Raw genomic sequence first — 27,069 nt, 5'->3', positions numbered from 1 at the left:
GATAAAGGAGACAGAAAGACATAAGCAAGTTTGAGTGAAATGTTTACATTTATATTGAAATATGCACTAAAACAGAATGAGTTCTACTAGTCAATGAAACTTCGCCAAAGCAGAATCACAAACTTCTGTTGGGGAGGTCCAGTCAGCTAGCAGCAGTGATCCCCAAGCAGGAACACCAAGGAGAAGCCTGGGAGACCCCACTCCAAAAAGCCTCCTTTCAAGAGACCCCAACTCACTTCTCCCACATGCACCCACACAGATTTAGGAGCGTGGACATGCTCCTCATTTTCATATATTTTTAGTTTCTTCTTCACTGCAATAAATATAAAATTGGCAATGCTCATACACCACAGCACAGACAGTATTTCAGGCTTTAGCATACAACTGTAAACAGTGACTAGGTTTTTTTAAAAGTGTTTCTGTTTGTTAACGAGAGACAGAATTCTTAAGAGCAGGGCATGAGCTACTCAAGATTTGTTTTGCTGGGTAAAGGTTTTTCACAGAAGTTCTGGTTTAGAAAGATGCCTCCAACAGTCCAAAAAGACCCTAAAGTGGGCGCCAGACCACTGCCTGTGGCAGCCTAGGATACGGAGGCGGCAAAACACCAGGCCTTAGGTCATCCGTGGCAGGACATCCTCAACCTGCCACATTTACAATGCGTCCACAGAAATCCACAACCATCACTGGCTGCCGGCAATGTATCGGGAATGGATGGGCGAAGGAATGGAAATTTGCTCGGAGGGAGGATCAGAACACCTCTGCTAGCTGTCTGGAAAGTTGGCCCCTTAATCACAATGACAACTAGGACATTTCATTTGGACAGTGCATAACATTTAAATATACATGAAAGTATAAAGAGAGACATCCAAAGAGTAAGCATTAAGTTCTGTCACTGCAGCAAACAGGGATGTTGATCAAAGAAAAACAGATGAACACTTTTTGCCTAAAGCAGTGCAAAGAAAGTGGGCAAGAAATGAAAGTGGACTCGGTATCTGCACATTAGCAATGGGGCAGATTTTATTTAAGAGGCTAGTGGTTCAAATACTATTGCTCGAATCGCTCTGGTAGGTATAAAATGTAGTAACACCCAAGGTTTACACACATAAGCAAAGGAGCCGAAGGTCAGCTCACCAAGGGCTATTTGATCCTTAGCCAAGAGGGAAGCCAGAAGCGCATGCCGCAGGAATAACCTAATGGGTTTGTCTGGGCGATACTCCCGCCCTCTGACAAATGGAAAAAGACCCGGATAAGATGGGTCTTCTCGCACACAAACTTCTCTGCCCTCCTTAGAACTATGCCTCAGCTAAGAAAAAACCTGTCTTGATAAACTCAAGACTCTGGGCTCCTAAAAACTGAGGGAACCTTAATGTGAGAAACGAGTCTAGTAAACATCACATGTACTTTGTCGTTAGTGAAGACATGATACATTCAGACACGTATTAAAAAAAAAAAAAAAGACTAAAAATAAGACAAAAAAATTCCTAGAAAGATGTTTCACAAGAAAAACATCAGCCCAAGTTCTATCCCTCTCCATGAGAAGTGGCTCCTAGCACAAATCAGCAACCCCTCCAACTCACCAAAGCACCAGCACTTGCCTTGCAAGCAGAACATCGGACATATGCCTTAGTCGCTGAACTTGAATGTTAAGCACAATCAGTGCACAGCACATTCTGATAGGCTACTCCAATACCCACCTGGTCCAGTTTAAAATATTTGTTTGTAGGTCCAGTTTGTACATATCCCATAGGTATACTAACAATGAACCATGTACTGTCCCACTGTTTTTGCTTGAAGCTCAAGCAAACCATTAAGGTCATAAAGAGCTCTCTTGAAAGAAATTTTCAAACCCTGAAAGTCAAACAAACCTAGTTCTTTTTCTCTAAAACGGTGGGATCAAGGCAGAATGCCTACTCTGAAGAGCGGCTCCATTTGCTTCCCCATGAAAAAAGGCCAAATTTTCCTGGACTGATATAATTTAAAAAACTAAGCCAATAAAAAAATAAAATATACATCCTAAGATACTATAAAACTCGAAATAATGTCAGGGCTTATGGAATGGGAAACAGAGTTCTGGTTGCCTTTTTTTTTTTTTCTCTCTCCAAAAAAAGTGTAGCACATTTTGAGGGAAAAACAAACCAAACCAAACCAGAACTCCAAATGTGGACAGCACTACACCAACTACGCACAGAGCACCACACAAGAATGAGCTGCACATCAGTACTAGGATCATGAGAGTAAATGGCTGGGGACTTACATTTCCAGAAACAAAGCTCCTAGATCAAAAATGTGTTAAAAGCCTGTAATGTCAACAGGGACCCCCCCAAAAAACAAAGAGGGGATGAGGGGTAAGAGGGAGGAAAGGCTGCATGCATGGGTCTATTATAGACATGATATTCAGCAGCATAAAAATAATACCCTCCGTAGAGTCCCCCAAATGGGGCAAAACCTATCTTCCACTGCTAAACATGGGAAAGATTAAGAAAGTGGAACAAATTCACTTGTAACCATAGCATCTCCCATATCTGAATCACAAGCATGTTCGATCTGATGCTGTATGTTAAGAAAATGTTGTGAATACATAGGAGTAAAGCAAACTAAAAACACAGGGCTAAATTATTAACTTTAAAAACTGGTAAAGACATCTGTTTTAAAGCCAAGTTGGTGTGATCCTGATCGTTACTCTATATGACATAATCCATAGAAAGAAAAGCCAAGAAAAAAAAATCTTCATTTTGTTCAGTCCTTAGGCTCGATGTTGTCCTAGGAAAAACTGTGATAATTCAATGAGTATGTCACACATACAACTAAAAAAGTCCCCTTCTGGTTTCAAATGAATTTAAACAACAATCTTCCTTGGCTAATTTGTCTCCTGTGTCAAACCAACCTTCTATGTACAGGACCAGTTTAAATCCCTCCTCCCCTTCAAACACTAGATATGAACATCCAGGAACATTCTACAATGCAAAGTGCCTTAGGAAAGAGAAGGATTCTGTAGTGCCAGTGATATAACTGATCTGAGGAAGCTGGGGTGCGAGTAACACTGATGGGAGCCAGTCAGGCGATGGTGGTTTGTTTCTCCTCCGGGGTTTCCTCCAATAACTGCATGATCAGTTCATGCAGGGGTTTGCAGATCTTTGCGTAGCCCCCTCCTGTGAGGTGCAGAAAATCAAACATGTCGTGGCAGGAGATGGCACCGTCCGAGTGCACGAAGCCCCCATCTGTGTCCAGGAGCTGGACGTTGGCGAGCTTCGGCAGGGAAACCTTGAGGAGCTGGTTCACCTTGGCATTCTTTTGCCTCAACGGGTTGGGCTTCTCACCTCGAGGTAACAAACCCTGGGGCAAAGCAGAGAAGAGCAGATGAGAAGAGTCGCTGGTTTTTCTCTCCTGACTTACCTGTGGTTTCCAAGATTCCTGGAAGGATTGCTGCATTAGACACTCTTGAAACTTGGATTTCTCAAACACTAGACCAGAAACTCTGGACTAGATGGGTTTTAGTGACAGTTCTTTGACCACTCTTCCTCCCGTCCCTTAACTGTTGGTATGCTTCAGGGTCTTGTCCTTGACCCACTGCTCGGCCCACTCTGAACGCTGTAGCCCAGAACCCAACTTCTCAAACTTCCCAAACTTCCTGAGGCACTCCCGACCTGACAGGTCCAAAACCAATTCATCATCTCCGAGGCTATGCTCCTTCCACATTCTCTGTAGCAACTGACCATTCCAACATCTCGGTGTCTTTCACTTCACATACCTTATCTATTTACAATTAAACTACTCATCCTCAGTACTTTCCAAAACATTTCTGCCCCTTTCATTCCGGTAACACATGCTGCTCTGGCTTGGAAACTTATCACTATTCACTCAGTTAATGTTAAGTCTCCTGACTGGTCTTCCTACCTCCAGTGTGGTTGTCCCTTCAATTCACTCTCCACTCAGTCACCAGAATCATCTAGCTCCACTGCTGGCTGTATTTATGGATGCTACATGGAACCTGTCCTACTGTACATGAGAAACAGTGGGAGCACATGTGTTCTTGAACAATCAGAGCCACATAGTATCTGCTGGGATAAAACAGGTATTTCCTACATTCATTGTTAACTTACGTTAATTCTCTAACTTTCAGATAAATCCCGGGTCTGTCCTCCTATAGTTGATAAAGGTCCACCCTTATGTGGCAAGAGCAAGGCTGATCATCTCAAACTAGAAATGTCCTTTTATAGATGTTGACCCTATTATAAAATTACTGTCGAGAACCTTTCAGTCAGTTTGTAACTAATGACAGCACACAAGTTATTCCTACGTAGGCAAAAAAATTTCTACCCATTTCTCCTACGGACTACGGTGAAGAGGTTTTATTTTAAAAAATAGATTTTCTGTGGGTATTCTACTGAAAGGGAAAAAAAAAGCTTTATGCCAAAGTAAATACTTGTTCACACATCCGCTTTTAATTTTTTTAAAATTAAAAATGTTGGAAGCTTTACTACTACTTTATTATGTGATTGTGTAGTTCCAAATGAGAACTATGGATACTTATGACTCTGCTACCTTAGACCATCTCCTCTCATTGTTAAGCGCCTCAAGAATTCCACAGATGGGGCGCCTGGGTGGCTCAGTGGGTTAAAGCCTCTGCCTTCGGCTCAGGTCATGATCTCAGGGTCCTGGGATCGGGCTCTCTGCTGGGCAGGGGGCCTGCTTCCTCCTCTCTCTCTCTCTCTGCCTACTTATAATCTCTGTCTGTCAAATAAATAAATAAAATCTTTAAAAAAAAAAAAAAAAAAAGAATTCCACAGATGAAGTCAATCCTCAACCCTCGCTTACATAACTGGTAAAGCACTGGGCTCTGGATCTAGCACTCACAAAGAACTGCCCTCCGTGATTCCGTATCTAAGTCTCGATGAGATGTGAGCAACCAGAAAGGATGGCCAGTGAACAACATACACACACTTTGCTCCAATAGTCAAAGCAATAAAAAAATGAGTAAACCTTAAGAACAGGGCACTGCACCTCTGATTTTCAAACAAGGACAATGTGTGTTTGCACTGCATTTTCCTTAATATGAAAATACCAAAGGTATACCATGTGATTTTTCCCAGTAATAATTAATTACTAAAATACTATCATGTTAAAAGAAACAAAAAGGAAAAATATCATGCCCCTAATCTCTTTACCAAAGGACTACAGCAAACCCTTGATCAACATAGGTTTCAAGTGCACAGGCTCACATATTCCCAAATGTTTTTCAATAAATATAGTACTGTAAATGTATTTTTTCTCCCTTATGGTTTTCTCAGTCACATTTTCTTTTTCCTAGCTTTGTTGTTGAGAATACTGTACATCATAACGTGCCACATATGTGTTAATCTACTGCTTATCAGGAGAGCTTCTGATTAGACTATCAGTAGTTAAATTTTAGAAAAAAAAGTTATACACAGATTTTCGACTGTATGGGGATCAGTGCCCTTCAAGGGTCATTTGTATTTTAAGTAATTCTAAATAAAATATACATATAGCTTAGTATTTGGACTTTCCACTTAAATGCGTCATAAATCTTGTTTCCACAGGGGCACCTGGGTGGCTCAGTGGGTTAAGCCACTGCTTTCAGCTCAGGTCATGATCCCAGGGTCCTCGGATCAAGCCCCGCATCGGGCTCTCTGCTCAGCAGGGAGCCTGCTTCCCCCCTCTCTCTGTCTGCCTCTCTGCCTACTTGTGATCTCTGCCTGTCAAATAAATAAATAAAATCTTTAAAAAAAAAAATCTTGTTTCCACAAAATTCTCATAACTGTCACTGGATCGTGGCTATTACGTTCAGTGACTTCTGCAATCATTCTCTCACAGAGTCATTTAGGGTACTGCTGATGTTTGGGTGTTGTAGAGAACACCTGTGTATATCAAATTTAAGTCTGGTTGAAACAAAGACTATTTATAGAGGAGTTATTCGGCAACATTCATACAACAAATGTGTCCTAAGCAGCTCCAGTACCAGCCACTGTACCTCAGAGGTGGACTCATGACCACAACCCTTTCTGGAGTAATACTAGGGTATAAACACGTGCACTACATTAAATACCATGGAATAAAAAAATAAGCACTGGCACCAATAAGAAAAATCCAAACTCCTCTACCAAGGCATACAAATCCCTACATAACTTGGCCATTGCCTTTTTCTCCTACCCATTCCAGCCTTGAACTTTGTTCAATGACAGCCCTAAAATTCTTCAAGCACCCCCCTTCACTTTCACAACAAACACACACAAGTATAAGCCTTTTACCATTTTCCTCCCCTCCCTCTATCATGCCTTCTTTCCTTTCTCCATTTGTCTGGAGACCAACGAATTCTTTTAAAACTATAGTCAAACGATGGGGCACCTGGGTGGCTCAGTGGGTTAAAGCCTCTGCCTCTGGCTCAGGTCATGATCCCAGGGTGCTAGGATCGAGCCCTGCATCGGGCTTTCTGCTCAGTGGGGAGCCTACTTCCCCCTCTCTCTCTGCCTGCCTTTCTGCCTACTTGTGATCTCTGTCAAATAAATAAATAAATAAAATCTTGTCAAGTGACAGCTTTTATGTCTAAAATCTACCTGTTCTCATAGGACGCTTGGGGCTCAGCTGGTTTAAGAATCCAAGTCTTGGTTTTGGCTCAGGTCATGATATCGGGGTCATAAGATCAAGCGCCACATCAGGATCCACACTCAGCACCAAGTCTGCTTGAGATTCATTTACCCTCCCTCTCTCTCCCTCACTCTGCTCCTCCCCGTGGAATGCACTCTCTCTGAATAAAATCTTAGAAGAAAAAAAAACCCATTTTTCCCTTAGTATACAGTATAATTACTCCTATTAGCATATAGTATGTTAATTCTCTCTTTATACTGCTGTGCCCATCTACCACTAGACTAGACTGTGTGCTCCTTGAGAGAGACAACGTCTTACCCATTTTTTGTATGTCCAGGACCCAGGACAGTGTCTTGGGTCTGATCCTCATGCTAACATCATCTCATTATAGAACTGAATACATATCAGATATCATTCAGAATTTAGTTTTGCTACAAATATCTACAGGTAAACTTTCATACTGAAAGACAGCTATTATCTCTGAGACTATGAAGACTTAATGCTGTAATTCCACAAAGGGCAGCATTCTCTATTAGAAGTAAGACTATAAAGCACCCATTTTTTTGGCTAACAGAATCTCCAATGTTTTATCGAATTCAGAAATTCTAATAAATATACCACCTTTAACATATTAATGGGGGGACCGAACAACACATCTAAGTTAATTCAAACCCAGTCTAATAAAAAGAGATTCAGGGCTAGGACAAGTCTCATAGCTAATTTTAAAAACTGTAAAACACGAAGGCTGAGACAACCACCTCTAAACAAGGATGAGCATATAAAAGAGGACTCCCACAGCTGGTCTGGGAACACACAACAGGACATATCAGAGAAGAGCCTCTCAGGAGAATCACACACTGTTTCTACCTAAAGATTCTCTATACTCATGAGTGATCCTATTTCTAAAAACATTCCTGACCTGACTTGATGACATCAAAGACTACCGACCCGAAGACTACATACCAATACAATGATTTTGGCCTGCGGCTGCCTTGTATTAATAAGTTGGACGATGGCCTCGATTCCACCTGCTACTTCTTCTGCCGTGTTTTCATGGTTGTTTGTTCCTACCCAGACCACAATGACCTACAATTGAGGGAAGAAGAAAAAAGCGGGATGAGGGGTAAATAACCAAGAATAAAGAAATGTTTGGATATAAATCTAGTGTTCAGATACTATTGTTCACTCTTTAGATAAAAATCTCATTTCAAAAAACAAAAGAAGGAAAGGTGAACTTGTCAAATGGTAGGGATAACTTCAACTGAACAGCCATCTTCAAACACTGACTTAGGCCTCATATATTTCAGGATAAATTCCAAGCAGATTAATTAAGAAGCAATAAAACTATACGAGGAGGAAACGACAAAATTCCTCCATCATTGTGGAACTGGAAGCTAATCCTTAAAATTCAGATCTTACACAAAAAAAGTAACAAATTCAACTGTGTAAAAATAAAAACTCTGCATCATGAAGAAAATATTTTAAAAAGGTGAAATCTAAGAAAGCCAGGGAAAAATATTTGCAACTCCTGCCATAGAAACTTCCTGACTTCCAGAAAAAAATAATGGAAGTACCCAAGAGAGTGTAATAGTATAAATAAACACACAGTTATACTGAAGAGTAGCTGGGGAGGAGGCTAGATGAAGTTTCAACAAGTTTTATTCCTTAAAAAAAAAAAAAAAAATTAATTTATGAGGTGGCTGTCACCTAGAGACAGATCCCTTACTCTACAACCCAAAAAAGTAACTTTCTACCCTGTCACAAAAGAAAGGAACATGGACAAGTTTTTCTATTACAAAGGCCAAAAAATAGGGGTGCCTAGTTGCTAGTTGTCTCAGTCAGTACAGCATGGGACTCTTGATCTTGGGGCTGTGAGTTCAAGCCCCACATTGGATATTCAGATTACTTAAAATCGTAAAAAAGAAAAAAAAAAAAATAGGTGGGGGGAACCTGGGTGGCTCAGCTGGTTAAGTGTCTGACTCTTGATTTTGAGGCAGATCACAATCTCTGGGTCATGGGATCGAGCCCCATATCACGCTCTGCACTCAGCATGAAGTCCACTTGACCCTCTCCCCTCTACTTCTCCCCCCACTTGCAGCAGTGCTCTAAATTTAAAAAAAAAAAAAAAAAAATCTTTTAAATGAATAAATAAGTAATAAATTTAAAAAAAAGGGGAGCCTGGGTGGTGGAATCCACTAAGCGCCCAGCTCTTGCTTTCAGCTCAGGTTACATTCTCGGTCATGAGTCCAAGGCCTGCATCGGGCTCAGCATGGAATCTGCTTGAGATTCTCTCTCCCTCTGCCCTTCCTGTTCATGCTCTCTCTCTAAAATGAATAAATCTTTTTAAAAAACAAAAAACAAAAAAAATTTTTAAAGGCAAAAATAACATACTTTCAACAAAGCAAAAGATTATCCACAGTGTGCCAACTCAGGACATTTATGATGTGTTAAGGTAATGGTACACATTTATGAACATCTGTTCACATCTGATTCAAATTTTCTTCAGAAAAACTTGGGAGGCCTTGATTACTAATTTGTCTGGATGGTTAAACAGCTCTAAAATTTCTTCCTGAAGTGAATCATGGCACTGCCACCGTGGCCACGTCTGAGCAGATTCCCCCTGGTGTTGCATTCATGTCTACAAAACAGCATGCCGCATGAGCATCAGATCCCTTCCTATAGCTGAAGAAGAGCATTACTGACAACTACAAATACAACCTAAGCAAGCAGTACGCTGATTTTTTAATACCTCTATGCAATGTTCATAAGCAAGGACAAAAATATCATTGACGTTAAGGGGGCACAAAGCAAAGACGGTAGCAAAATAATGTTTTAAAGAAGCAATCTGTTTTTATTAGCAGTTTCAGACAATTTAACTACCTGCAAAAGACTCAAGATTAAAGATATTCTTTAAAACATTAGTTTCATTTCACCTTAGGTTTAATATTCTCCAGTTCTCCATTCTTTAGTCTCCACAAAACATGTCTTGTTGTATCTCCCCCAATTCCAAAATTCAGTGCATGAAGTGGGGAGAAAAGCTCTCGCCATATCTAAAAAGAGAAAAACTGGCTTTATTTAAACTGAGTGGGAAATGAAATTCCTCCACTGTGATGTGTTTGTGAGGCACCTGAAAGAATGACTTTCATTTTCAATATCCAAATGTCATGCTGCAAATTGTGAGCAACTCGGTGTTTGCAGGGCTCTGAGGATGGCACTGTATCACTAAGTTCTTTCTGTGATTATTTTTTAATATATTTTTTAATTAATTTTTTAAGTAGGTTCCATGCCCAGTGTGGAGCCCAAAGTGGGGCTGGAACTCACAATTATGAGATTTAAGACCCGGGATCCAGAGTCAGATGCTTAACCAAGCCATCCAGGTGCCCCTCTATCACTCAGTTCTTAATGCAGCCTTTGACCTCAGCTCAATACTGGAGTCACAGTCCTTCCTGATGCCCCTTAGGAGGTCCCAGCATTTATACTCAAGGTGCCAACTCAGTAAGCTCTCCCTTCCCTTTACTCACACATTAAAATGAATTTGGTGAAGTAGAACCATGAGATGAAAAAATCTAGCACTGGAGCCAGAAAGGAATCAACCTGCCTTTTCCTTTAAATTGCCCTTAGAAGTGTGCAAATCTTAAAAAAAAAGCTCCCCACAAAAATACACAAAATAAGGGGCACCTGGGTGGCTGAGTCAGTTAAGTGTCTGTCTGTTGGTCATGATCTGAGGATCATGGGATCAAGCTCTGCACTCAGTGTGGAGTCTGCCTGGGACTCTCTCTCTGTTCCCCTCCAACCCTCCCTCTCCCCTACATTCTCTAGTAAATAAATAAATAAATTAAAAAAAAAATACACAAAATAAGAAAATGTAAAACATAGTTAAGACTTGGGAATCATGACCAGGACAAATTAAAGTAAATAAATGTAACAGGGAAGCTTCTTGGAAACCAATGCAAAAAAAGGGAGCCAGAAACAATTCTAAATTTTTTGTCTCATCACGCTTGGTGGCACAAAGAATCCCATTATGCAGGTCTGACCTCCCTCACACTCTGAACTAGACCTTCTCTAAAGTGTCGTGAATAAGCCTATAGGTTCAGCTCAGAGTCAAAGTCTGCTGGCGATGAATGGATCTACCTTAGTAGCCAAGACCCACCCCCACCTCTTCTTCCACCTTTACCTCGTACTGCTGCATTAACTGCACCATGGAATCCCCCACAAACAGTACATCAGGCTCTTTGTCTTTACAGTCCAGGACAAATCTGTTGTGCTGGTTTGAAAAAGGAAAAAAACATTAGAAACTGGCATTTTGTTCTTGGTGAGAGGTCTTGGTCTAGAAAGAGCAGTTGTCCAACCAGTTACTCTGTTGTTAAACATTCTACTTATTTTGTCTGAAATGAACTGCTGGGACTTTCTTCCCATCTTTTCTACACTGATCATTCTAATATGCTCAAGGAAACTGAAACCAGAATAGAAACAAACATTTAACATGTATTTTAGTTTATCTTTTCCTCAAACTTTTTAAAAGGTAATTTCAGACACAGAAAAGCCACAGTACAATGAACATCTGTATATCCTCTGCCTGTATTCAACAGTAACATTCTCCCACATTTGCTTTATCTGCTTGTTTGCTGAACCATCTGAAGGTAAGCGGCAAATGCTGTGTGGTTCTTCACCCTTAAATATTTCAGCATGAGTAAGGACAGTCTCCTATAAAACCACAAAACTATTACCACATCTAAGACAATGAACAATCATCCTGAAATATTCAGTTTCTATTCCATTTTTCCAGTTGTTCCAAGAGCTGGGTAAAATACTCTTTTTTGGAAGTAGGAACCAATTAAGAATCATGTATCTTATCTGGATATATTTAACATGGCCTTTGAAAATGCCTATTCGCCTCCAACTGTGAGACAATGGCAAAGAAGGAGTCAAGCCTTTCTCTTAAATTACTACTATTTCAATAAGTATTTTTAAACTGAAGAGATAAAGTGGGCATGAATACAACTACAGCTGTGAGCAGGAACACTTCCACACTTTTCCTCCCCACATTAGTACTATAGTGCCAACTACCTCTTAATACCAGTAAAATAGTTCACAGTTCTAGAAGGTCATGGAATTTAAGCTCTGCTATTCTACAGGTCCTGGTACTCTGTTTTCTTTTTAAGTATAAAAGTAGGTACAGTAATTTTAGAAAAATAGATCAAAACAAAACACTTAGAATTCTACCATCTTAACCCAGTAACTACCATTTGGGAGTATTTTCCTCTTGCCATTTTTCCACAGGCCTTCCCACCTTTTCTTTATTATTATTTTTTTAATTTTTAAAATATTTTCTTGAAGATTTTATTTATTTATTTGACAGACAGAGATCACAAGTAGGTAGAGCGGCAGGCAGAGAGAGAGAGGAGGAAACAGGCTCCCCGCTGAGAAGAGGGGCTCAGTCCCAGGACCCTGGGATGACCTGAGCTGAAGGCAGAGGCTTTAACCCACTGAGCCACCCAGGTGCCCCTCCTCACCTTTTCTTTAAATAGTTGACTATGTGTACCTCCTTCTGTCCAGCTTTGTGGACAGAACAGCCTATGTTCAAATTCTAGCTTGTCTACTTTCTAGTTCAGAAAACATATAACTAGTATCACCCTTAAAAAAAACTTCTGAAAAATATCAAATGTACACAAAAGAACAGCAGGAAATATTATCACTTCAAAACTTCTTTTAATCATGACAGTTTTTAACATTTTGTTTTGAAATAACTTTAGACCTACAGAAGAGTTGCAAAGACAGTACAGTATTCCCATGTACATTTCACTCAGCTTCCTTCAATGTTAACATCTTAGCTTACTTGGGCGGGGGCACTTGGCTGGCTTAGCCAGCAGAGCATGGGACCCTCCATCTCAAAGTTGTAAGTCTGAGCCCTGCATTGGGTATAGAGATTACTTAAAATAATTTTTTTTTTTTTTAAGATTTTATTTATTTATTCGACAAAGAGAGAGACAGCGAGAGAGGGAATACAAGCCGGGGGAGTGCGAGAGGGAACAGTAGTCTTCCTGCTAAGCCGGGAACCCGGTGCGGGGCTTGATCCCAGTATCATGACCTGAGCCGAAGGCAGAAGCTTAACAACTGAACCACCCAGGCGCCCCTAAAATAAAAATATTAAAAAAAAAAATAGTTTATTCAGATCTCACTAATTTTTCCTCTATGTCCTTTTCCTATTCCCAGGACCAATTCAGAATACCACATGGCATTTGGTCTACATGTCCCCTTGGTGTCTTCCATCATGGGTCAGTTTTTTGGTCCTTCCCTGTATTTCATGTCATTGACAGGTTTAGTACCAGTCAGGTGTTTTGTAGCATTTCCCTCAATTTGGGTCTGTCTGATATTTTGTCATGAACAGATTGATGTGACGAATTATTCTGGAAGACTACCATGGAGGTGATGTGTGTGCCCTTGCTGTATGATATCAACATGATTTATTACTGGTGGATGTTAACACTGACCGTTTGGTTAAGGGGGTGTTTGCTAGGATTCTCCACTATCTGTTATTTTTCCCTTCCATACTGTATTTGTTAGGAATAAAACATAAGGAGCGCCTGGGTGGCTCAGTCAGTTGAGTAGTCTGCCTTTGGTTCAGATCATGATCCCAGGGTCCTGGGATAGAGCCCCACATGGGGCTCCCTGCTCAGCAGGGAGTCTGCTTCTCCCTCTGCTTGCTGCTCCCCCTGCTTGTGTTCTCGCTCTCTCTGTCAAATAAATAAATAAAATCTTAAAAAAAAAAAAGACACTAAATCCAGCTCTCACTCGTGGGGGAATTAATATATTCTACCTTCTGGAAGGAGGGGATATCAAAAAATATGTGATTATATGTTAAAACCACCAAGGTAATTTTCAGGGGGATATTTTTGAGGCTAGGCAAATATACTCTCTCTCCTTAAAGGTGTGCTTACTAATTTTAGTATTCACTGACAGACCTTCCCTACAGTGATCATTACCATGGTGTTCTAGTGAGGGGTTTCTTTTCCCTCCCTTCTTCTGTATTTATTTATTTTTAAAAGATTTTATTTTTGGGTGCCTGGGTGGCTCAGTGGGTTAAGCTGCTGCCTTCGGCTCAGGCCATGATCTCAGGGTCCTAGGATCGAGTCCCACATCGGGCTCTCTGCTCAGCAGGGAGCCTGCTTCCCTCTCTCTCTCTCTCTCTCTCTCTCTCTGCCTCTCTACCTACTTGTGATCTCTCTCTGTCAAATAAATAAATAAAATCTTAAAAAAAAAAAGATTTTATTTTTAAGTAACCTCTACACCCAATGTGGGGCTAGCTCGAACTTACAATCCCAAGATCAAAAGTAGCACACTCTACCAACTAAGCCAGCCAGGTGCCCCTACATTAATTAAAATTAGTCTCTTTCCCCCTGTTTATCCAACCATTCATTTATAGCAAAATGGATTCGTGAATATTTACTTTATCCTTTGGGTTATAAACCAATAATATGATTTATTATGTTGCTCAAACTGTCCAATTTTGCATCTGGGTGCTCTTTCGGGTTGGCCTCAAGGGGTCAAAGTGAGTAACATCAATGAGACAAGCCAGTATCTCATGACTTCTATGAGATGTACTATGGACACTTCACTTCTGTGATATTCCTACCATACATCTGTTTTTTCTTTTCTTTTTTGGGTAGTTGCTCTCTTGCACTACAAGATGCTATGTGTTCATCTTTTATTTCCTTTACGCTAGCTATAGATGCAATCATTTCTCCAAGTAGCCCTGGTTCCTTTCATTGGACCAAAGAAACCAAGATCTGAGCATGTATTTTATTATTTAGTAAAGTTACCCTTCTATACGGGTTAAAAAGAAACTTTTTTTTAATATTCCTGTTTTTCTTCCATTTGACTATTTTTTCCAGTCAATGCTAATTTAAAGCCTGCTAATTTATGTCAGTAATAACAGAGACACCTAGTTTTAGTTTTAACTTTTAATAAAGTTATAAATGGCCTAAATGCACCTAATTGGTATCTTCCTATATAGCAAAATATATAATTTAAAGAGAAGAGGCACCTAGATGGCTCAGTCGGCTAAGCATTAGCTCAGGTCAGGATCTCAGGGACCTCGGGATCAAGACCTGCATCAGGCTCTGCGCTCAGCATGCACTGTCCTTGGGATTCTCTCTCTCCCCTCCCTACCCGACTCCAGCGCTCTCTAACATAAATGAACAAAATCTTAAAAAAAAAATAAAAAACATACGGAGGAAAAAAACTATGCTTTTAACATGTATGATACACTGCAGAAAAATACATTCAAAAACATACTATTTACAAAAAGCTTAAAAGCATGCAAAACTACTATATATACAGTTTAGAAATTTTATATACATAGTATGTAAGCATGTGAAAAAAAAACCCACCAAATTTAGGATACTGGTTTGGGGGTGGGGAGGTGGGAAAAGGAAAATGATCAGTAAGGAGTATACACAGGACATTGATTCTATTAGCAATGTTTTTTTTTTTAGGATGAGTGGTAAATACACAGATGGTTAGTGGATTTCATAATACTTTTTTTTTTTTTTTGGAGGATTTTATTTATTTATTTGACAGACAGAGATCACAAGTAGGCAGAGAGGCAGGCAGAGAGATAGAGAAGGAGGCTTCCGGCTGAGCAGAGAGCCCGATGTGGGGCTTGATCCCAGAATTCTGAGATTATGACCCAAGCCAAGGCAGAGAGGCTCAACCCACTGAGCCACCCAGGCTCCCCTTCATAATACTTTTTAAGATATAAATGAACTGGGGTGCTTGGGTGGTTCAATCAGTTAGGAGTCTGCCTTTGGCTCAGGGATCGAGCCCTGCATTGGACTCCCTGTTCAGCAGGGTGCCTGCTTCTCCCTCTCCCTCTGCCTGCCACTCCCGTTTGTGCAAGCTCTCTCTCTGTCAAATAAATGAGTAAAATCCTAAATATATATATATATATATAAACAAACTAGGAATATTAAGAATAACCATGCAGTTGATCCATACAAGTAAAAAAAAAAAAAAAAAAGTACTAACTACCACTCAAAGTAAGCTAGTTGACAGACTGATTTTTAAGTCTGGAAAGACAAAAATGAAAGAACTATACAACTAGTACAGTTGTATAAACACAGAGTAAAAACAAAATCACTAAATACTAAAATGCAAAACTCTGGGTACATAAAATCATACAGAGCTTGTTATTCCAAAGAGGAAATATGGTTGGAAACCCACAGGGGAAGGTTAAATATAGTTATGGTTAAATGGTAACAGCTTATTAAAAGGCAGCTAATAATAAAAGAGGACATGGTGCTAAAGAACAATGGAACACATCAAGAAGACACAGGAGCCGCCCTGACAGGATTCCCACTTGCTAAACCTGGGATAGCATGACCTTCAAAATTACAATGGGTTCTATAAGCCCACTGGGAAGAATAAGAACCCAGGAGTCCATACCATAATAAATAAGATCTGGTTTAGGCCAACAACATCTTAATCAAGTGACCACAGTTAACATCACCAATGAGAAAAACCAACATCAGGTACTTTCTATGTGGTGCACTGAGGACATCACTTCACTGATATCCTGCCAAAAATGTGTAATCTCAATCTTGATTAGGAGGAAAGTGGTAAACCCAAATTGAAGAATATTCCGCAAAACAAATGGCCTATATTCCAAACTGTCAGTGTCATGAAAAACAAAGGCTAAGATACATTTCACAGTAAAGGAGAATAAAGAGACAGGACAATGCAATGCAATGTGTGGTCCTAGACTGGAAGGAAAACTGACATACAAACATTGGGACAAATGGAGAAATGTGAACATGGCATAATATCAATGTTAAGTTTCCTGATTTAGTAACTACTCTGTAGTTGTGGAAGAAAATGTCCTTATTCTTGGAAAACACACTGAAATATTTAGGGGTGAAGGGGCAGGATGATTGCAACTTCCTCTCAAATGGTTCAGGAAACACTGAATGTTGGTGTGTAGACATCCAAGTAGATACAGACAGAACATTTAGGCCGATGGGGCGAAACGATAACTGGCAGGACCGGATGAAGAATACGGTAGTATTGCAGTATTTGTATAATTCGGAAATTACTTCAAAATTTAAAAAGTTTACAAAAATGTGTAATCTGAATCTTGGTACTTACATTAACACTGTTAATGTAAGTACTGGCAGGACCATGTTAAAAGATAACACTGTTATCTTTTAAGATGAACAGGGGGCAATGACTACGCTTTCAAAATATTCCTCTGGTGCAACATCAGTCTGGTGACTATGTACAACATTAGCATAACATTAGATTTTTATTTAAAGTGATGATTCTTATCGACCATAAAAAATGTACTCTTGTGGATTTGGCCAAAAGACTCTAGAAAACTGAAGAGACTCCTCTCGGGTGAGTAATACATAGGCACTTCCCTTTACCTGAGACATCCACCTGTCATCTCCTTGAATATCTTCTGCTGCATGTGGGATAGCTGCTGGGTTTGAGTCTCCTTGGCTCATTCTACACCTGAGGGGACAAATGTCGACATCACGTTTCATTCATCAACAGGAATGTTTATTCGTTACCCCTTAAATGCCACATGTTAAGTTTTAAATAGTAATTTAAGTCTCATTGTAGTTTTGCCTAGAAATGAAACAACTGGAGTTGATTTTCAGTAAACATGAGTTCTAGGACATGACTACTTAAGTCCCGTGAATATCAAGAAGCATCCCGAAACTTCTAGAGAGGTTTGAATATCATTTAGGAATAGTGCATTACACTGAAAAAATCTGCTCCAAGTATATACTTTACATCTACATTAATTTTTCATGATTACATGTTAATGTAAGTACCAAACGACACAAGGGATTAGACACTTAAGGGTTCAATGAAAACTGTATTAGAGCCTCTTACGCTGTTTCAGTTAGACACTGGAAAATTGCTACAGCCATGAACAGAGTCCACTGGTTACTAAATATCACACAAGTAACTATTACAGATTGTGACAAAACCAGCCATAGGCTTTGGAACTGGCTTTTGACAAATGCTTACTAGGTATTTTATTTTTGACAGGTATCCATTAAGAAAATGTTATTAATGACTGAGCCCAAATATAGAATCTGACAGTAAAGGAGTAAGCAAAATTCAGAAAACCTAGATATGCTAATCTAGAAAGACAAAGACACCAGATTGTTTTCAATCAACTCTGGAGAACACATACTACAGACATCAGGCTCAAGAAATCACTTGACATATACAAAGGATGACGAAAAACAGAAAAACATCTGGGGTTTTGTGGTGTAAAGAAAAGCGGACCACTCCCTTACTTTCCCTTGCTATCATCTAACAGAGCTAAGCTTTCTCTGAAAGAGGATTGAGTTCTATTCATTCAATAAGCATTTACTGAGTAAACAAAACACGCTAGATTGCCAAAGCAGTAATTTTTGAGAATCAGAAAGTAACAAAGCTCGAAATGTGAAAACAGACCTTCATTCATGAAAAATACATTACAGAAGCAAACCCATGTTTTAACACTAACTATGCAAACCAATTAGTTCCACTCTAAATGCATTAGGTCTAAGAAAATTAAGCTTAGGGTTAAGCCTGTATCTAACTGGAAATGTAAAACACCATCCATACCCTGTGTACAGGTCTTCCTCAACTTACATTAGGGATTACATCTGGATAAATCCATTGTAAGTTGAAAATATCCTAAATCAGGGCACCTGGGGCACTTTAGATTTCAGCTCAGGTTGTGATCTCAGGGTCCTGAGACTGAACCCTGTGTGGGCTCCAGGATCAGCAGAGTTGGCCTGAGATTCTCTCCCACTCCCTCTGTCCCTCTCCCTACTTGCATGCTCTTTTTCTAAAATATAAATAAGTATATCTAGAAAAAAAGAAAGAAAAATCCCAAATCAAAAACACATTTCATACGCCTAACCTACCAAATAGTATAAACTAGCTTACCTGAAACGTGCTCAAAACACATTAGTCTACAACTGGGCAGCATCATCTAACACAAAAACCTATTTCACAACAGAGGACTGAATATCTCACAGAACTTACTGAAGACCGTAATGGACATGAGAATCAGAACAGCTGTCCCTGTATTGGATGTTCACCCTCATGGTCACGTAGCTGAGTGGGAGCTTTGGCTCACTGCTACTGCCCCGCATCACCAGAGGATCTTACCGCATGTCCCTAACCCAGGAAAAGATCAAACTTCCAAACCCTGTCCATGGCATGTAGAATGGGGGACCATCTGGCCTAGGTGTGGGGGTGGGTGGCCTGTGGGGTGGGTGTCTTTATGATAATCACCTGTGACTGACAAAGAATAACCAGCTCCTAAAAGTAAGGATTTAAGTTTCCTGGCTAGCTTTCTATAAAAGACCAACCCCAAAGGCCCTCCTTGGCAACCCTGTCCAGACCCCTCTCACTTTTCAGAGCTTTTCCTGTATCTTCACTTAATAAACTTCTATGGCTTTACTCCCAGCAACCCCCCCACAAAAGATCAAACTTCAAAAGTGAAATATGGTCTCCACTGAATGCACACAGTATTTACACCATTGTAAAGTCAAAATGTCATTAAGTAGAACCATTATTAAGTCGGGGACCATCTCTGTCTGTATGTATTTCTTTAGATTACTAAAATTTGCAACTATCAGAAAATAATAGCCATCTGAAGGGCTATATATGCCATGTTTTATAAGTACCACTTCCAATCCTTGCAAAACGAAAAAAAAACGAGGCTCAGATATTTTAGCTAATTTGTGCGGTAAGTGAACGAAGTCAGTTTTGCTTGACCCCAGTAACAACACATCTGGCCCCCTAATCACAAAGCAATGCATGCTGACTCCCTAAAAGTTCTTATATCTAACCGTTTCACCCAAACAACATAAACTACCTGGAGCTAAAAACATCATATAAAATACAAGGATTGGGAAAAACCACAAGATGAATTTGTATAGCTCCAATCAGATTATGGTTATCTGGTTGAGGCTTCATTGCCTGAGAAAAGTAAGGGAAAATTAAAAGATTTTCCTAAAGGAAAAAGAAAAAAATGACTACAGGGGATTAAAACAGTCACATAGAAACACTGAACTTTGGGGGCACGTGGGTGGCTTGGTCACTTAACGGTCTGCCTCCAGCTCAGGTCATGATCCCCAGGTCCTGGAACAGAGCCCCAAGTCAGGCTCCCTGCCCTGCGGGGAGCCTGCTCCTTCCTCTCCTCTTGTGCTCTCCCTCACTATGTCTGTCTGTCTCTCTCAAATAAATAAATAAATAATAAAATCTTATTTTAAGATTTATTTATTTGTGAGAGAGAGTGCATGCACACACAGGGAAAGCAAGAGAGAAAATTCAGCAGAGTTCCTGCTGAGCTCAGAGCCCACTTGGGGCTCAATCTCATGCCCCTGAGACCATGAACCTGAGCAGAAACCAAGAGTCAGACCCTTAATCAACTGGGACACCCAGGGACCCTGCTTTTGTTTTTAAACTAAGAAAACATTCTGTATGTTCTATACAAAAGTTTCTTTGGGTCCAAGTTCAATCCTAGATTGAAGTCTAGCTATTCGGGTTAAATCTGACATGGTGCTTAATAGTAGTTTTAATTTAAAAAAAAATTTTTTTAAAGATTTTATTTATTTATTTGACAGAGAGGGATCACAAATAGGCAGAGAGGCAAGCAGAGAGAGAGAGAAGAGGAAGCAGGCTCCCTGCTGAGCAGGGATCCTGATTCGGGACTCGATCCTAGGACTCTGACTGAGATCATGACCTGAGCCGAAGGCAGAGGCTTAACCCACTGAGCCACCCAGGTGCCCCAGTAGTTTTAATTTTAAAAAAAGCTTTCTTTACTGCTGTTCAAGCAGCTGTATTAGCCTTAAGACAGAAAAGGGGCAAAGAAGTTTTCCTACTTTATGGATTTCAAAATTACATATATAAGAAACAGAGCAACAAACAACTTCACTTTCCACTAATTCAAAAGGCTATTTCCTAAAATTTTAAATAGTTTTCTTTCCCTTTTTTAAAAGGGGGGAAAGGCAGAGGGAAAGGAGGAGAATCTTTTTTTTAAAATTAATTTATTTTTAAAAATATTTATTTATTTATTTGACAGAGAGAGAGAGAGAGAGAAAGTGGGAGAAGGGGTGAAGGGAAAGGGGAGAGAGAGAATCTCAAGGAGACTCCCTGCTGAGCAGGGAACCCCACCTGGGCTGGATTCCAGGACCATGAGATCATGACCTGACCTGAAACCAAGAGTTGGATGCTCAACCCACTGAGCCACCCAGGCATCCCTTAATTTTGAAAAACCCAACTATTTCATTAGTTTGCTTTCATTTGTTTTCCTGCCTGGAGAGACTCTTAACATATTCGGTATTTCTGAGGTAAAAGTTAACTGACACAAAATCAACTGAGAGACCACTACTGAGATAGAGAAAAATAATCTCTCCTCTCACTATATGAATATAGAACTGAAACTACTGTTCCTGGGGATTGTTGTTCAAGAACAAGAAAGAGTGACATACTACAAATATAAGGGACCTTCATTATCTCTCACCACTTAAAAGATAAAATGTGGGCACTTCAACTTCATTTCAGTTCTTGGGATACAATATTCAATAAATACAATAAATAAGGGCGCCTGGGTGGCTCAGTGGGTTAAGCCGCTGCCTTCGGCTCGGGTCATGATCTCAGAGTCCTGGGATCGAGTCCCGCATCGGGCTCCCTGCTCAGCGGGGAGCCTGCTTCCCTCTCTCTCTCTCTCTGCTTGCCTCTCCCTCTACTTGTGATTTCTCTCTGTCAAATAAATAAATAAAATCTTTAAAAAAAAAAAAAAAAAAGAATTAAAAAAAAAAAATACAATAAATAATTAAAAAAATTTTTTTTTATTTGACAGACAAGAGATCACAAGTAGGCAGAGAGGCAGGCAGAGAGAGAGAGGGAAGCAGGCTCCCCACTGAGCAGAGAGCCCGATGCAGGGCTCAATCTCAGAATCCTGGGATCGTGACCTGAGTCGAAGACAGAGGCTTTAACCCACTGAGCCACCCAGGTGCCCCACAATATTCAGACCTTGAAAAGCTTAAAGAATTTTGACAAACTGGAGGGTGTCTAGAGGAAAGGAGTCAAGCTGGTAAGAAACTGAAAGCCTGTCATATTAGAAACAGCTAAATGAAATAGGCATGTTTATAATCTGTAGGAAAACTGGTTAGGGAAGAGGAAGATAAGAGATAAATGTCGAACTATCTGAAGATCGCTGGGAAGAGATATTAAACTTATTTTGCACGTCCCCAAATAGGAAAGTAGGGCCAGTGGACAGAATGTGCAGTTAGATGAATTTCTAACAAGTATGACTACAAAATGACATGGCCTGTCTCTCACAATAGATTCCCCCAATGGAGAGTCAAAGGGAGGCAAGGTGAATCCCAACAAGAAAGCATAAAGTGAACTAAAGCAAATGAGTAAAGACTGGTCCAGATTGGCGGTGCCCAAACATCTTTAATATTCTAGAATCTTTTTGAAGTGTGTCCTATTATATATTTACTTACAAAGTAAATATATGAGTTACTGTTAATTTATACATTAAATATTAATAAAGTTTACTCTTTTCTTTTACATAAAAAAATAAATGTAAAAAGAAGTTCTAAATTATTTCCTGTATTCCAATGATTCATCGTCTGTAACCCCCAGGGAGTGCACATACTCTACTTTCAAGACCAATGGTCTATTTAAGTTCTAAAATCTTTCTGGATCTAGGATTCAATTTACTAACATGGATTTTCAAACTTCCTCCAACAGGTAAATAACTGTTGTAAAATAATAATCACAATTAAAATTAAGAACTTACTATTTACAAGACACTGTGCTAAGTGCTTTATTTTTTTATTGATTTTACTTATTTGACAGAGAGAGAGAGAGAGAGACACCTCACACAAGCTGAGAGAGCAGCAGATAGAGGGAGAGGGAGAATCAGGCTCCCAGCTGAGCAGGGAGTCCGACCTGGGGCTGCTGGATCGTGGGGGTTCACTACCTGAGCGAGGGTGGGCAGACATCTAACTGACTGAACCACCCAGGCACCCCAGCGCTTTGTTATTTTAATAAAATTGAAGCTCAGTGGGATTTAAAGAATCTGCTCCATGATAGGGAGAGCTGAAACTGGAACTCAGAGTGATAGACTTCCAAAGCCTATCATTCTTGAGCAAAGGATGTTAAGACTCTATATAGAAAAGACATGATAAATTCTCATTTACTAATTTGATTCATTTATACACCTTATCATTACTAACCAAATTTAATGGCATCCTGATACGCTGAGCAAAACACTTTCATATAGGTACTAAACTTCTTCATGGGCAAAATGAAGAAACAGGGACAGAGAAACAGAGAGAAAAGATGTCACTTATCAGAGGCTACCAGGCAGACAGAATTGAGAGAAGACTGCAAAATATTCCCAATTAGGTAGTCTTTTTTTTCCCCCCTAAACTATGAATACAAGGTCATCCTTCCTCCTCAACAAGGGCAAAGTATCTGAGCACAAATTTGTTTCTTTGGGCCTTCAGACACTTGGATTTTGTATTGTTTTGCTAAATCAAATTCTCACAATACAAAGTAGCTTTCAGTTTTACTGATGACTATGGCTTGGTAACATCCTAGAAGAGCAAGTAAAGAAAAACTGAGCCATGAGCCCATGCAGTCTCCTACGAACAAAGCTGGAAATGCATAATCTAGCGATCTATGCATTTAGAAGATTCAAATTTGGGAGTCAAATAAAGTAAACTGCTATATTCTTTATAAGAGAAAATGAAGACTGAATCAGGAGCTATCCAGAGTACAGACTGTGATAGGACACACAAACCTGAATGATTTTGGGTTTCCTGCCTCAGAGCAATACCATACACAACAGTATTGGTAACGGTGAGCCTGTAATCAGAAACATAATAAAAAAAAGTACCAACAGGGAGGTGGATTCTGATTCCCATCTCACCTTCCCGATTCATAATAATCCCTTTGGGGGGGATTATTTTAAGTCACTAACTTCTGATCACAAACGGCAGGTTCAGTTAGAGAAACCAAGTAGAATAGAGATAAAGGTCTGAAGACCAAAAGTTTTGTTAATTTACCAGGAGAGACTATTCCAGGAAATCTTTAATTGTCCATTAAAATATAAATTCTTCGGAAAAATGAGCAACTTGCACATTTCCCAACCTTCCTATATTTTCTATCTTCCTTCTGCCTTAACTAGGACTGTGACAGAGAGCACCAGAATTTCCAGATACTTATACCAGTATGTGGTGTAGCTGGTGTAGCGTGTTTAATCAGAAACCAGTTCCAACAACAAAGAAATATAAATTCTCAAGCTCAGCTGGATCTTTAGTTTAACCAGGAAACAGAGGGAGAAGAAAAGTTGCACCAAGAATTAAAAGATTTAGACTGTGTCCACTCTGACCCAAGATTCTTCATTCTGTTTCAGAGGGAGTTGGCAGGCTTACTCTGAAAGGGAAAAAAGCCTCATCCAGAATGCCCTGCCTCAGTGGGCTGGTGGGTGGGTCCAGGGGTTCCAGCACATCCATAATTTATTATCAAATGCCCGCCCAAGCCAACAAATTAAAGCACAATGATTTCCTACTCCTCCCCTGCTCCCCCACAAGGAGGCAACCTTTATATCAGAACAATGTGCCCAGGAGAATCTAAAGACCGAAGGCTTATCCGGGGCAAAGCTGTATTCAAATGCTCAGGAGAGACAATACTCTATTTTTTGCTCCTCCTTTCTCCACACCTTTATCCCCCTCGCCCCAATTTAAAACTGTACAAAATGAAATCCTAGAGTGGGTGCAGATGATCTTCCCTTTCTCTGCAGGCGTTCTAAAAAAGAAGCCAGAGCTTGAAGTGTTTGCTTTTCTTAAGGTTTGTGCTTCTATCATGGAAAACAACGCAGGCTTGAGAGCTATGAGAAGCAGAACAGTGAGTCACCATGCAACGGGTATATCGCAAACCTGCAGGCCAGAAAGTCTCGATCTGGTATGGTGAATGGCCATGGACGGACCTGGTAAAAAGCACCTGCGAAAATCTGTCTATTGGCCTTTTTAAGCAGCTGGTTGACCTTGGGCAAATCTTCAACCCTGTCTGGGCCTCGTCCCTAAAATGAGGTGCTGGACTACACGGCCCTCTAAGAAACAATCCCTTCGGAGCCGTGACAGTCTGCGGGTTTTTGAACACAGTAGACGAAACGGAGAAGTTTCTAAAGAGTTGAAAATTTTCAACAAAAGGGGAGGAAAAAGTGCCCAGTCAACAAACCCCCGAGTAACGGGTCTGGGCCCGCGTTAAAGGCCTCTCCGGTAGGGGGAAAGGGAAGGGAGGGTCAGAGGTTTGGGCGCGGGGATGGAGGGAAGAGGCAACAGCTGAGACAGGAGGCAGAAGAGTTGCTACAAACGGGGCTGGAGGCGGCGAACCGCCGGCCACAGCGAGATCGGGTGCCGAGAGGCCTGTTCGAGGGGGGTGGGCCGGGGTGGGCCGGGGAGGGACGGCCGCCCCGCCACCCTAGTCCTCCTCCGAACCCCTCCCCCGGGAAAGGCGGGTGGAGACGGCGGCTAGCGGCCCAGCCCAGTGGGCAGGTTTGGGGGTGGGGTGCCAGTGGGAGGCTCTAAGGGGGGCGGCGAGCGGTCCGGGGGGTGCCGGGGACAGCGCGGGCGGCTGGGAAAGCTGCGCAGGACCGCGAAGAAGGCGCGCGCGCGCGAGGGCCCCGAAGGGTCGGCGGGGAGGGGGGAGGTGGCGCGGGGGAGGGGCCCGCACAGTGGGGGAGGGGAGGTCGCGGGCCTCTCACAATAACAAATCGCAGGCCCTTCCGACCCCCACCTCTAAGCCGCCGGTTTCCCGCGACCCTGGCTGCACTCACTCAGGCAGAGGGTCCGTGCGGGCCCCAAGCGGCTGCGGCGTCGGCGGGTGGCGCGTCTGTCGCTCGCTCAGTCCCGGCGGCCCCGCTCCGGCGCGTCCCTCCTCGGGCCCCAACACCAGCAGCAGCGCCCCCACTTCCGGTTCCCCTGCCACTCAAGCAAATGGCTTCCGGAAGTCCCGCCTCATCCTGCGCGGCCTCCGCGTGGCTCCTCGCTGCCCGCCTTCCCTATCTGCCGGCACTCGCTGCAGGCGCGCAGGTGCCTTGCCACGCCCCGCGAGGTTCTCCGCATTGTTCTCTGTCCTGACCTCTTTTTGCACACAGTCTGCGTGAGGTGCAAACTATCTTTCGTCCAGCTACATCCTTCAATCCTGCGTGAATGTCACCGTGGAGTGGAGGTGGCATTCGGGACAATGTGGCATGACCTCACACTGACGCCATTCCTCTCTCACCCAGCCAACCTGGCTCCTTTTCTCCACCCCTTGGAATAAACCAGATTGCTGCAACTGGGAGGGAAATAGGGCCCCAAGGTTAATGAGACAGTCTGTTACATTATGAGTGGAATTTCTGTTTCTGTGATGAATGCACGGATGTGGGGGCACCGCCTCTTAAGGTGATATCATAGGGGGCTGGCGAGTCCTTTCCTTAACAACCCATCCAGTTTAAGGGAAGACATACATGTACAAAGTCAACACTAAAAAGAGTACTTGCTAAATGCTATATTAATGCGGGACCTATAAGAGTAGAGAAGGAGGGCGAAAGATGGACGCAGACTTAGGGCAGCGAGAGGTTTGGTAGAACACAGCCCTGAGCTGGCCCTTTAAGGCTGGACAGACCTCATTCAGACCCATGCCAGGTAGTAGGTAGAGCCTTCCAGCGCTCTGAAATGATGGGGGACGGGGTGGGGGTGGGGGGCAACGGGATACACGGTAATTTTCTGACAAAACCTGTTACAAATACTATAAAAACCAAGATATAGGGGCGCCTGGGTGGCTCAGTGGATTAAGCCGCTGCCTTCGGCTCAGGTCATGATCTCAGGGTCCCGCATCGAGCTCTCTGCTCAGCAGGGAGCTTGCTTCCCTCTCTCTCTCTCTCTGGCTGCCTCTCTGTCTACTTGTGATTTCTCTCTGTCAAATAAATAAATCTTTAAAAAAAAAAAAAACCAAGATATATCAAATTGTTTTCCAGCTTGCCTGTGCTGTCAAGTGATACTACATTTAATTGCGTCCTTCTATAGCACGATTTTTCCATTGCTAATTTACCTTGGAATTTTCTTGCAGATGTTCACACACTGTATGGCACACCAGTAAGTGCTCAGTAAATGTTTGCTGTTTTAAGGGTTATATTGAAAAGAATTCATGTTTGGGGAACTCAAGAGGCAGCCCCGGAATATGTTGATAACAGAAGAGAAACAGCTTGAATTATTCTCAGGGGATAAATCCACAGAATCTGGCATTTCCCCAATTGTAACACTCAACATATTTTAATGTAATTACTATTTTAATACTCTGTCTTCACTACTATAGTGTGAGCTCTTAGGGAGCAGGGACTGTGTTCTTTGGATTCCCAGCACCTGGCACGGTGCCTCATTCACAGTAGGT

At 41.4% G+C, this 27,069-nt stretch overlaps 1 protein-coding gene across 2 annotated transcripts; it reads right to left on the bottom strand.

Annotated features, from left to right (window-relative positions):
- Positions 1 to 29: 29 nt before the first annotated feature.
- On the bottom strand, positions 30 to 26,024 carry PAFAH1B2 (platelet activating factor acetylhydrolase 1b catalytic subunit 2). 2 transcript variants are annotated; one of them, XM_082683483.1, is made up of 6 exons: positions 25,472 to 26,024; positions 17,025 to 17,112; positions 10,778 to 10,867; positions 9,537 to 9,653; positions 7,567 to 7,689; positions 30 to 3,333 (listed from the first exon to the last, which is right to left on the bottom strand). In XM_082683483.1, the coding sequence occupies exons 2-6, from the start codon at positions 17,103 to 17,105 to the stop codon at positions 3,055 to 3,057; spliced, it is 690 nt and encodes a 229-aa protein (XP_082539609.1). In that variant the 5' UTR covers positions 17,106 to 17,112; positions 25,472 to 26,024; the 3' UTR covers positions 30 to 3,054. The 2 variants fall into 2 exon arrangements, with proteins under 2 accessions (XP_082539609.1, XP_082539610.1); XM_082683484.1 differs by lacking the exon at positions 17,025 to 17,112 and having other exon boundaries at positions 25,472 to 25,636.
- Between the last annotated feature and the right edge of the window lie 1,045 nt (positions 26,025 to 27,069).

The sequence above is a fragment of the Mustela nivalis genome (assembly GCF_964662115.1).
Source record: "Mustela nivalis genome assembly, chromosome: 9".
NCBI lineage: Eukaryota > Metazoa > Chordata > Mammalia > Carnivora > Mustelidae > Mustela > Mustela nivalis.
This window is presented reverse-complemented; position numbering and strand designations above follow the sequence as displayed.